Source organism: Betta splendens, chromosome 15, assembly GCF_900634795.4.
Source record: "Betta splendens chromosome 15, fBetSpl5.4, whole genome shotgun sequence".
Taxonomy (NCBI): domain Eukaryota; kingdom Metazoa; phylum Chordata; class Actinopteri; order Anabantiformes; family Osphronemidae; genus Betta; species Betta splendens.
The window spans coordinates 15,906,495-15,918,834 of NC_040895.2; the positions used below are offsets into that span (position 1 = coordinate 15,906,495).

The 12,340-nt window shown below is 41.4% G+C and overlaps 1 protein-coding gene across 4 annotated transcripts in view; it reads left to right on the forward strand.

Annotated features, from left to right (window-relative positions):
• anapc1 (anaphase promoting complex subunit 1) overlaps window positions 1-12,340 on the forward strand; it is a 30,488-nt gene that overhangs the window by 15,899 nt on the left and 2,249 nt on the right. For 2 of the 4 annotated variants that reach the window (XM_041067528.2, XM_041067527.2), the window contains exons 28-50: window positions 61-239; window positions 632-718; window positions 889-1,028; window positions 1,159-1,277; window positions 1,385-1,515; window positions 1,614-1,754; window positions 3,043-3,195; window positions 3,447-3,528; window positions 3,829-3,920; window positions 4,042-4,176; window positions 4,309-4,391; window positions 4,838-4,916; window positions 4,999-5,073; window positions 5,455-5,507; window positions 5,600-5,747; window positions 5,874-6,100; window positions 8,132-8,218; window positions 8,343-8,460; window positions 9,442-9,519; window positions 9,665-9,732; window positions 9,838-9,976; window positions 10,504-10,590; window positions 12,231-12,326. In XM_041067528.2, coding sequence (XP_040923462.1) covers window positions 61-239; window positions 632-718; window positions 889-1,028; window positions 1,159-1,277; window positions 1,385-1,515; window positions 1,614-1,754; window positions 3,043-3,195; window positions 3,447-3,528; window positions 3,829-3,920; window positions 4,042-4,176; window positions 4,309-4,391; window positions 4,838-4,916; window positions 4,999-5,073; window positions 5,455-5,507; window positions 5,600-5,747; window positions 5,874-6,100; window positions 8,132-8,218; window positions 8,343-8,460; window positions 9,442-9,519; window positions 9,665-9,732; window positions 9,838-9,976; window positions 10,504-10,590; window positions 12,231-12,326 — 2,597 coding nt within the window. The remainder of the gene's footprint in view (window positions 1-60; window positions 240-631; window positions 719-888; window positions 1,029-1,158; window positions 1,278-1,384; window positions 1,516-1,613; window positions 1,755-3,042; window positions 3,196-3,446; window positions 3,529-3,828; window positions 3,921-4,041; window positions 4,177-4,308; window positions 4,392-4,837; window positions 4,917-4,998; window positions 5,074-5,454; window positions 5,508-5,599; window positions 5,748-5,873; window positions 6,101-8,131; window positions 8,219-8,342; window positions 8,461-9,441; window positions 9,520-9,664; window positions 9,733-9,837; window positions 9,977-10,503; window positions 10,591-12,230; window positions 12,327-12,340) is intronic. The other 2 variants (XM_029127127.2, XM_029127130.3) reach the window with 2 other exon arrangements.

Here is a 12,340-nt window from a genome sequence, read left to right on the forward strand (position 1 = left end):
AATCCGGACACATCTTTGTGTAATCTGTCAGAAACCCAGACTCTCGTTTTGCTGTTTTAGGTTTCACCCTAAAGGACCTGGAGTCGGTCCCATTCGGCGCGGCTCTGCCCATCAGGGAGGCCATTTACCTCTGCCGTGAGCAGCCGTGCTCCGATTGGTCAGAGGAGGTTTGTCTGCTGATTGGGCGGCAGGATCTGACCAAACAAGCTCACAAAATGACCCTGGTCAAGAGCAAAACTGTGAGTGTGGAAGAAGTTAAAACTAAGAGGTTTTTTGAATAAATGATCAAATAAGGGTACACATTTGATGGTTATTTTTAAGCCAAACCTCATCTGGATATTTCCTTGGCTCCACCCAAACTCTGGAATTAAAAGCAAAAACAGATGCCCTTTTAACTTAACATACTGTCTGTGTTATAGTGCCTAGTCTACTTCTAGCTAATCTACTTGTGGCTTCATAAGTAACTTGTTACTTGCAGTAATTTGTTTCACATGAATAAATGTTACAGTCAAAGAAGAATCCAACATTTTATCTGTACTTAAAGGGACTTTAAATCTTTTATATATATATTTTTTGCGTCTTTCATTAGAGCTGGGAGTGAATGTGTTGTGTCATTTGTGTGCCTATTCAGTCTGTGGGCTCAGGTCTCTCCTTCGAGCCTCCAGCGACCACAGAAGTAGATGAGGAGGAAGATGGGATGTCTGACATAATTCAGGAGGTAACAGATTTAATAACTGTTTTGTATCCACTACAAAAATAATTTCCAAGCTTTATTAATAATCCACAGTGGACTAGTGATTTATGATTTAGTTGTCAAAGGCTTAACCTGGTTGATTTCAGGCTGTTACTTCATCAGCAATGTTACCTCTAATTTAATCTCTCATCCAGGTAACGGGACTCATTTGGAGTCAGGATCTGAGGGTACAAGAGGTCAGGAGGCTCCTCCAGAGCTCCAGGCCAGTCCGAGTCAGTGTGGTCCAGCTCCCGGAGGTGTCAGACCATGAGTACATAGAGGAGAAAGAGAACAAGTGGGTAGAGTGTACAGAGTAATGTGACAGAGAGCAATGATGAGATGTAAACCATTTGTCCTCTGGTACATTTCTCAAAGATTTTGTGTCTCTAATGCTTTCAGCTTCAGTTTTCTGCTTTCTTTTCTAGGCTCCTGCAGTTGTGTCAGAGGACCATGGCTCTCCCAGTGGGACGAGGCCTCTTCACTCTGTTCTCCTATCACCCTGTACCCACTGAGCCATTACCTGTTCCCAAACTCAACCTGACAGGTGACGTGATGCTCTAATGTTGGGGCCAAAGGGCAAAGACATAGGTTTATGACAAACGAACTGTATTCTTTATGCTGAGGTTGCTGTTTTCTGTTCGTCTATCCCAGGTCGTGCCCCTCCTAGAAACACTATGGTAGATCTTAACAGCGGGAACATTGATGTTCCTCCCAACATGACGAGCTGGCCCAGCTTCCATAACGGCGTAGCTGCTGGGCTGAAAATAGCCCCCGCTTCACAGGTGAGTCTACATTTCCCTCTCAGCGCCCCCATGACCCTTTTTGTATAGAGCAACGACGGAACATTGTAGAAGTCTACACACCATTGCTTTTCATTAAGGTGGACTCAGCTTGGATTGCCTACAACAAGCCAAAGAGCCCTGAACTGGCCAATGAATACGCAGGCTTCCTCATGGCGCTGGGCCTCAACGGACACCTCACCAAGCTGGCGACGCTCAATATACACGACTACCTCACTAAGGTACTCGCACACAAAGCGGGCGTGTTTACACCTTGAGTTTCACAGCACAAACAAAACTTATTTACCAAATATATTTATAACTCCACAGGTATACACAGGCCAGAAGATTTAGATTTAATGAGTACTTTCTACCCTAATGCTCGTTTTACTCTAAATTACTGTTTTTTACTGTAGTAACACATAACAACTCAAAGAATTGCGAGAAAGACAAACAGAAGTGAACTTAAATACAGTTTACGCGAAGGCACCGCTCATCTTCTGTCACTGACATGCACACACACTCACGCATACACACCTTTCTGTAAATGACTGTAAATGAGAGACGTAAGCTTGCATCAAAGCCTGGAAGCCAGTCAAAGTGAAACTCTGGCCTCTGAGAAACTTTGAAACGAGACGAGTCCTTCCCACTTTCAGGTGAGAAAAACAACAGGATGCTGAAAGTCAAAACCTATTCGTGCTTAGTTCAAAAATCTGTATAATGATGTGGTTGAAAGATAAAATTAAGCCCTTGCACCAAATCCACACACTGTGTCCACACTGGGTCTAACTTTGATTCATTTTTAGTTCTCTCTTTGAGCCAAGATTTAAAATGATACAGCAGATCTTTTAGATAAGGACGCCTGTATGTAATGCCTGTACAGTACTTACAATGTTAGAATGTTCTCAGACAGATTTTAAAGTATTATACAATGGATTTCCAAAGTCTCTTTGAATGAGTACATTCGAATTTGCCTTTTCAGACTTTGGTCCATGTCAAACAAGCTCAAAGGTTAAAATGATGCTAAATAATTGCCTGTAAATCCCATCATATCATCACAAATATGCTTTTACAATGCAGTTGAGTTCAATCATCATCAAAAATTCATACACAATAATTACAACAACAGATCAAAGTAACACACATGGATTTATAGTCCAAACAGCAGACTATTCACAGCAGGATGAATTAAACCTTGTGTGTAACTGGCAGCCTTTATTCTCACTTAAGCCATGCGTGTGGTTGACAGTGTAGCCTGTTTGTAACTGGTGGTTTTCTCTCAGTTTCTGTTCTTGCTGTAAATGAGAATTTACACTGAAATACTTTGGATTGCTTCATTAGAATGGGGTTTCGTTGCGGTTTCAGAGAGAATATGTCTCACACATTCCAGTTCGTTCACTTTGTTGCTGCAGCCATTCACACAGAGAGACTAAGTTAGGGCCGGTGAATTTAAATTCTCCATGCTAGTTTGAATAATTTGTGTTTAAAATATTGTTTGGGCATTTCGTTAACCTCCCCATACATCCAAAGGGCCATGAGATGACCAGTATTGGGCTCCTACTGGGAGTTTCTTCAGCCAAACTTGGCACCATGGACATGTCAATTACCCGCCTGCTCAGTATACACATCCCTGCCCTGCTCCCGCCTACGTCTACTGAGCTGGATGTACCACACAATGTTCAGGTAGGAGCGAGTGCATACAAGCTCAAATAAGATGTCTGGGTTGTTTATGACTAGTGCATGTTTCACTTGAGGTAATATAGTCAAAGATCCTATTATCTGAATGAATTTACACCCTGTATGAATGTTTTCCTTATCATTGATTAATAAAATCTATATTGTTTTTCATGATGGTATTTTGTCTTTCAGCCTATACTTATTATGTATAAATTGACTATAAATGCATAATAAGTCTCCCTGTCTCTGTTCTGTAGGTGGCTGCTGTAATTGGCATTGGGCTGGTGTACCAGGGAACAGGACACAGACACAATACTGAAGTATTACTGTCCGAGATAGGTGTGTGTGTGTCTGCTGAAATATATAAGACAGACTCATAACACAAAAACAAGTCTGTCAGTTTAAAATGAGAACAACAACCTTCTCAGCTTCACATTTTAATTTTGCTTTGTTACAAAGACGTGCTGAACGCTGCTGTGTTAATGAGTTGATCTGATCAAATAATTTCTCAACAAATTGTCCACTCATTTGATGCCAGCTTTTGTGTCAAAGTATTTTTTGACCTTTGAGCTAACTGTTTTTTCTGCCCTTTTTCTTGTCGTGGATAGAAGTAATACTCTGTATGTTTATATCTTTCAGGTCGACCCCCTGGTCCAGAGATGGAGTACTGCACAGACAGAGAATCATATTCACTAGCTGCTGGACTAGCCCTGGGTATGGTCTGTCTTGGGGTAAGTCACAAATAAATCAAAAAGCCCCGCTGCTTAAATCTTAGACGTTCTTCTGTTCAGTACATTAAACTCCCTTACTAACAGTCTGTGGTCCTGCTCCTTTCACTCTGTGTCCTATTAGCATGGCAGTAACCTTATCGGCATGACAGACCTGAATGTTCCAGAGCAGTTGTATCAGTACATGGTGGGGGGCCACCGCAGGGCTCAGGCCGGGGCCAGCCGGGAGAGACACAAGTCCCCCAGTTACCAAATCAAGGTAGATAAAAAAAGATTTTTAAACTTGTGTCTGTGCGTTGAACCTTCTTAGACAAACCATATTAGTACAAAACAGAATAAATATGTAGTCTGTATATTATAATAACGTCATTTGCCTATATGGTTCTTCCAGGAGGGTGACACAATCAATGTGGATGTAACGTGTCCCGGGGCCACACTGGCCCTTGCCATGATCTACCTCAAGACCAACAACAGGTAGTGACAGATCTGTTCATCGCTCTGAGCACAGTCCTAAACAGGAAACTATGTTTGAAGATCTTATGAAGTCAGTAACTCTGTAGGATTGAGACACTTTGCACACACTGAATCTGTCACCGTTACTGTAGCTCCTGATATATATATATTTTTAATGTGGCAAAAGGGGGATGTTTTTCACATTTTGGATTTTTGTCCTTGTGAACATCGAGCAGAGCATCCTAACCCGCCTGATGGGAAGTCTCGCTGCTCACCCGGGTTCCTGTTGTTACATCACGCCACAAAGTACTGCTACAAAAAGTGGCCTTTATAGCTTTCATAGCTTCTTCCTGTTGGTCAAGAAGCTCCCGTCCTGCTCAGTACTCATTTAATGCTGACCATGTGTTGGCTGAGGGGTGTTGAAGGGTATTATCACCCTCTTGTGTCTTCGTGGTTCTGTCCACTAGGTCGATTGCTGATTGGCTAAAACCTCCAGACACTTGGTTCCTGCTGGATTTCATCAAGCCTGAGTTCCTGCTGCTTCGGGTTAGTGTAGCACTGGATGTGCAAGTGAGAAGATGTTTTCACCTTTCCTTAATATTGTGCATATGTATCTCCATCCTCTTAGACTCTTGCTCGGTGTCTTATCATGTGGGATGAAATCCTCCCCAATACTGATTGGGTCAAGAGTAACATACCCCAGGTGAGAAAATACATGCTACACACACTGAAAGCTTTGCTGAAATATTTGGAGCTGTGATACTGAAGGTGTGGCAACAAGTCACTGTGACTTGCTAAGATTTCCTAGCGTTAGCTCATTTTCTCTGATATCCTCTGAGCTAAAGTCAGAAAGTAGAGTAGCAAAGCTCCAGCTGCTGCTAAAAAGGCTTTTGTCCTCTTTATACCTGCATAGATAGATTTCATATGTCCAGAAGCCGAAAGAGTTTCAGCTTCATATTATAACTTTGGACCTTTGAATTTTCTTATCGGAATTTTAATTTGTGAATGTTGAAATTTGTGATGTTTTAGGGAAACATGGGCACCTTCTGAAACTTTGCTGCCTAAATCTTCATTTTGTTTTTAGATCATGAGGAGCACTTTCGATCCCTCAGAAGACATTAACATGGAGACAATGACGTGAGCATTAACGATGATTGTTTAGCCTTTGTATGCATTCATCCGAGTTTTCTTGGTGATTATTTGACTGATGGGTTGTTTGTGTCTGCCAGACAAGCACAGGACTACATCACAGCAGGGGCCTGTATGGCGCTGGGCTTGCGCTTCGCAGGCTCAGCCAACTCCGATGCCTTTGAGTCTCTCTATGAGATTGCTAGGAACTTCATGAAGATCATGTCTTTTGCTGGTACAGCTGCTGTGGTAAGTCTTTTTATGTGTCTGATTTTAAATGCACATTTTAATTTGTAGAAAGAACAATCTTATAAAGTAGTCGCATTTATAGAAATCGTGCTGTAAAGATGACGCTTCCTCATACTTACCCTTTAGTCTCTCTACCTTTTGTACTGGTTCCTTCAGCAGACGGGATATTACAACCTGCAGACCGGTCTGTCCATGATTCTGTTGTCGATGTCCATGGTGATGGCCGGCACCGGGGATCTGAAGGTTCTGCAGCTCTGCCGCTTCTTCCACAAGCGAACTGGTGGGGAGATGAATTATGGGTTCCATATGGCTCATCACATGGCGCTGGGTCTGCTGTTTCTGGGAGGAGGCAGGTCAGACAACGAAACGCTCTCACAAAGTGCAGAAAAATGTATTAATTTATGAACAAGTTAGACAATGAAACTGAAGAAGCCAGAATTGCATTTCGATTGATTGGTCAGAACAATTGCTGTTGTGATACTGGAGGAAAACCAAATACAAAATACCAGAGATTCCAAGAGTTCATTGTTGGTGCTGTGAACAAAAAAAGCATTCTGCTTTCCACTCCCCCAGTCTCATGTGCAGCTCTTTACGTTTGTTTAAGGACACACCTCCCACAGTATAACCCTCCCACGCTCCTTAACCTAGTGAGGCGGCATTCTTCTGAAGTATACACACAGACCAACATGTCTGTGGCGATTACAGGAAGCTTTTGGAACGTGACCACGTCTTCATTCAAGTATAAGAATAGATTGGTTTTAAGACTGTTAAATGAGTGTATTTGAGACCTTGAGCTCTTTCCTGGTTAATCTGACTTCCTGCTTTTAGTTTAAGGAAGCCATTATTGCCATTATTCAATACGTAGCTCGTTGAATGCCCCCTTGTTTCCACGTGACAAGATCCAATTCAGAGGATTTTGGGTCTGCAGGTTCTGGAAGGCATCAGCCACACCACAGACACACACAGGGCATAGGAGATAGCCACACAAACACACTAGACTGCTATGATTGCTGTGCTGTAATGAATGATATTTACACATGAACACACCCAAACCAGGTTCATCCAAACACTGACCTCAGTCTGTGTATTTTGAAGAGAAACAACGACTCCCACTCTCTCATTATGTGTTTCAAATGTTTCTCCACCTACAGCCACAATCAGATGAACCTTGGATTTTTGTTTCGGGTCCATTTGTATTTTAGGCTGACTGACTGAATGTCCACACAACTACAGGGCTTCAGATTAAATGTCATGCTGCTGTGAGTCCGTTACTTCAAGGTTAAAGGCTGCACCACGTCATTGTTTCCATTCATTTTTTTCCCTTTATCTCATTCAGTCTCCCTCAAACTTGTTGTGCATATTCTCATTGCTCTACATACTACTAGTATCCACCATCAGTGCCATTTTTGTCTATAACATTTAATCTCATCGTTGTGCTGTTTTTTTTTTCTCACTTCCCTTCAGTCCCTAATTCTGTTTGCTCAGTTACTTTCTCTTCCCATGTGCTTTTTCTTATAATAGAGGAAGCTGAAGTGAAAGTTAGTTCTTTCACCCAAAGTGTGACATATGGCATTCAGAATAATGATTGCTATACCAAGAGATAGGAACGCATTCTTCCCATGTTGCATGTGCTTCCTGTAAGGTTTCCTGCCCTTTCAAACAGACATTAGTTTTTATTATTACTCGTGTCATAGCCTTTGTCCAGAAGACTGGCCTCAGAGTTGGTGCAAGGATGCTGCCCACCACTAAATTACACTGAGACAGCACAAAGAAATACAGGAAACAATCGTAAAACAGCCTAAATGTGTTGCAGTGTAAAATTAAAGGTTCACACTAGAGGCTGAAAATGTCGAGTCCAACAAAACAAGAAATTACTCAGACGATCTGGTACAGACCGGTCAGCAGTCCTCTTTTTACCGTCTCCATTGTCTTATCATAAAAGCAGTGAATCAAGTCCTCGGAACAGGAAGTTTCTTTTTTTCAGTTTTGCGGTCTGTCAGTTTGAAAATTGTGAAGTAGGAAATTTCATGTAATGGTCAAGCAAAAACTTTCTGCCTTTTGACCTTTTATAGAAGAAACTGACTCTCCATCAGATCAGGCTGAAACGGTTCAGCTAATGAGTAGTGTCTCCCTTTTAATTTGAAGGATTCCATGAGCATAACCAAGTGAAAGCATCAAGTATTTCATAATAAAAGTAAAATTAGCAGAAGCAGCTAAAAAGTTTATTTGCTTTTTAATTTAAAATTAGTAAGTAACATGTAACAATTCTTTTCTTAAAAACAAGATACTGTAATATTTCATACTTAATGGATGTAATTATTTGTTGGAGTTTGAGAGAACGTGTTTCAGTGTCTTTACTGTTTGGTGTCATCATGCTTTGGTAGGTACACCCTAAGCACCTCCAACTCGGCCATCGCTGCTCTGCTCTGTGCCCTTTACCCACACTTTCCTGCTCACAGCACTGACAACCGGTAAGAAACACTCAAGTGATCTGCAGCAGCTTAGAGAGCCACACGCCTGTTGGCTTTTTTCATATGTATTTTTTGACATTTTTTCATTGTACCGTGAATCAGTAAATGTTGATGTTCGTTGCAGCTACCACCTGCAGGCCCTGCGGCACCTCGCCGTCATGGCTGCAGAGCCTCGCCTCCTCGTGCCTGTGGACGTGGACTCCCTGAAGCCCTGCTATGCCCTGCTGGAGGTCACTTACAAGGCGAGTTGCTCCAAGCTTATCACAAACCTGTGCATGAAGGAGACGAAGACGAAAAAAATGTAAATATAGTGGCAATAAAAATACTTTCTGTAAAAAAACAGTTTTAAAAACAGTATGTGGTTAAACCTTCAGAGGCTTTATTTGGTCCCAAGCGTTTGACTGGCTCTGACCACAGTGACTATTTCCTGTTGCAGTTTTTTTAACCTTAAAAAAAGAACATGGAGGCCCAAATGTCTATCTATTCTATAGTTCTATATTAATAAGAGCTTTTGCTTTGCTGTTTTGCATTTCCTCTCTATCTTTTCCATATTTTTCACGTTCTGTCTCTACCACACTGATTTGCAGCCTTGTCCATTTATTCCATTTGATTATACAGTATGTTACACCATGAAAAAAGTCAAATGGTAAAACTGCAGTCTGATGTACATGAAGGTTTCATTTTATGTGATTTCAAGTAGTTCCTTGTGTGTGAATGTACTGTGGACTATTACTTGTGGGTGTAGGTTTTCTTATAAATAAACAGGAAACAAAGATCTAGATAGTGCTTGCAAATTGACCAAGTACAAAAACAAAGAGACAATTATGTGGAATTGTCAGAAGAAAACCCTGAAATGACCAGAGTCACGTCACGGCACAGGCTCTGGGTCAAAGTCCTTTTCATCTGAACCTGAGTAAACCAGGCAGAACTGTAAAATTGATCCTCTGTGAAGAACGTTCCAGTTAACAGTGGTTCTGTTGTCTAGTGTTTGGGACCCTGAGCTAGCAGCAGCGTTTCCAATCATTTGTCGTGTCTGTTTCCTCTTGAGTCAGGAATCATACGCTGGTCTGAATTTATTCTGCTAAGTAACGGTCACCTATTGAAATTATTTAGCTACATGTCAGTGTTTCCCTTTTAATTTTCTCTGGAGCGTGAAAAGCTTTCTCACACAACTGCATAGGACTCTGTTCTTGTTGTAGTGACTTGTTTTCCTCCTGTTTCAGGGGACCAAGTGGTACGATGAGACCACAGTAGAGCTGATGGCTCCCACCATGCTTCCAGAGCTGCACCTTCTCAAACGGGTAAAGCCTGACAACAGCATATATGTTTTTGCAGTTTGATGCTAACTAGTAGCTCCAGTGTTTAATGAGTAAATCAAGTGCATACAGATATTTTAATTAGTTAATTTATTAAATAATTGATTTGTATGCAATTTATTTATTGCAGGTAAAGGTGAAGGGACCACGTTACTGGGAGCTGTCCATAGACCTCAGCAAAGAAACTCAGCATTTAAAGTAAGAGTAAACCAGGTCAATTGGCTGAATGCAAACTAAGTGCAGAGAGAATCTCCGGTTTAAATGGTGGTTTTTAATCACTGTGTTTCTCTTTGCCTTCGTCAGGTCCATTCTTAACAGAGATGGGGTGTTGTATGTAAAACTAAGAGCCGGCCAGCTGCCCTACAAAGATGACCCTCAGGGCTGGAAGAGCCTGCTGGCGTCCACTGTTAACCATCACAACTCTGGAGTCCGAGCCTTTAAGGTCAGTAACGGAAAAGGAAGAGGCGCACACCCATAGTCATGGGAACACGCAGCTTAAATCAACGCAGCCTTTTAACAGCAGCGCTGCATGTGATGCCCCACTTTGACTGATTGAACCTGTACCGGTACATCATGTGAAGATGTGGGTCCCAGTGGGCGGCTGTGTCCAGTCTTGACAGGTCACTGCAGGTTCAGCACGCAGCTCCGTGTGTGGTTGACACATTATTAGAAACTTCCTGATGGCCTCAGTTTATGCTGTCAATACACCTGTGGTTCTGCTGGCAAATAAAAACACACCTTATTTATTCGGTGTCCTACATCAACCTTCATAATATTCCCCTAATGCTGTCATCTTTCCCTCTTTTGTTAATTTTTAAATCTGTATCTGTTTTACACTTTTCTTCCATTACTGAATAACACATTGTCTTGTTTTTTCTCACTCTTTCTTGACTGTAGTAATCGTTCCTTTTACTCTAGACGCTGTATGCAGGTTGATCTTAATAATTTTACAAATGTTTCTCTCTTTAGCCTGAGAACATCTCTGCGTTCACCTCGGATCCCACCCTGGTCTCCTTTGCGGAGTTCTTTTGTACGAGTTCAGAAGGAATGAAACACGTGAGTTGTAGCACACAGACATGAATGTTGGCCGTTCTGCCAGTTTCAATCAAGATTTTTTTTTTATTATTCTGTTGCAACTAGTACTACAAAGCCCATGGATGCCTAGTTGAAAGATCTGAGATTGAATACAGAATATAGACACCATATATAATGTGATCTGAAAGGTCATGTGTTTGACCTATTATGTAGCTTGAGAGCTAATTCAGGCTTTCATAAACATTCGTCTTGGCACGTGGCTCCTCAGGCTATCACCGCAGGAACTTTTTGTTGAAGGTCAACAGTAACTTTCCTCCCAGCCTGCAGGCAGAGCAGTTTTTTCCAAACCAAAATAAATGCATTTGTATGAACCCTGTGTCCCTGCTGTACAGTAATATATATATCCTAATTCAAGCCTAATGTTGCTGTAGTTGCGCCTTTGCAAATTATTATGTGGGGAAAATACTGTTATTAAATGTAAACAAAATGTCAGTGACCATCAAAGATTGAGTTGAATTTAAATGCTGTGGGTAAAATTAATAAGCATTAATCACTGACCAGACTCAACGTCTGTGTTTTTATGTATATTATATAAGCTGACACACAGTTATTGCACCAATTCTCCTGGATGCCCCATTTCAAGTCCAGTCCATTTAAAAGACTCTAGACAACTTCAAAACTACAAATGTTCTCCTGTAAAGCTTGCAAGGGTCTCACCAATCATCCAGTAGTCACTGTGGGACATATGAGACAAATAGGCTGGCTGGGCCACTTGAATGGGTGAAGACAGACCAGCATGTGGTGGAAAAGAAGACTTGCAGCACACACAGACGGCTTCTGCTTTTAAAATGTCGCAACTTTTAAAAGCAATGAGAGAAGTGTGAAGCACACGTTATACCATAATCTTCAGAATTAAAATCAATTTTATAGTACGCCACGGACACTCATTTGAGGCAGCATCGCCGTGGCTTAATGCACATGGTTTAATTAGGATTTCACATGCTTCACTAGTGTCATTTTCTAGCGTAACGCTCTATAATTGAATCTAACAACAACAACAACAAAAACAGCAACAGGATGAGATTGCTTAGCTTTATATCTGTTTTATCAGTTCAACCACACCAGCTCGGCCTCCCCTCATCCCTCCTCCTTTATTGTTTATGAAATATAAACTCTCACTATGCATTTCACTGCAGGTAATTGCGAGATGTGTTGCTGCCTCAGTCTGACAGTAGCATGAAATAGCCCTGTGTATGAATCTGTAAACGCATTGAAAGCTTTGGAAAATGCCTACAAGTTTGCACATCTTCTCACTATATATAAATAATATTTATACATATATAAATGTGTTTTCAAGGGCCAGTGTGAGGCCCAGTGTTTTTTACTCTGCACTGCAGCTGACATCATTTTGCATGCAGGTTGTTTTCAGTGACCTGCTGGCTTGGTACAACAATGTGTGACTGTTTACAAGTCACTCCTTTCAAAGACATCTAAGAACTTAGTAAGATTTATCAAATGGAGAAGTGCAAAATGCCTCAGCATTACAAATATCACATGGCAAAGTTCAACGACGCACAAATCTATAATGCAGTTTAAATAATTATTTATTAATATAAGTGCTAAATAGCCTTTCTGTTCCCTTTACTGTGTTGTTTTTGCAGAGAGAGGATAGTCAGGTGTTGTTCTCTGCCATGCTGTCTGAATGTGTGACGCAGGAGTGTCCAGAGATGCTGCCCACGTATATCGCCATCGAACAGGTGCCACATAAACA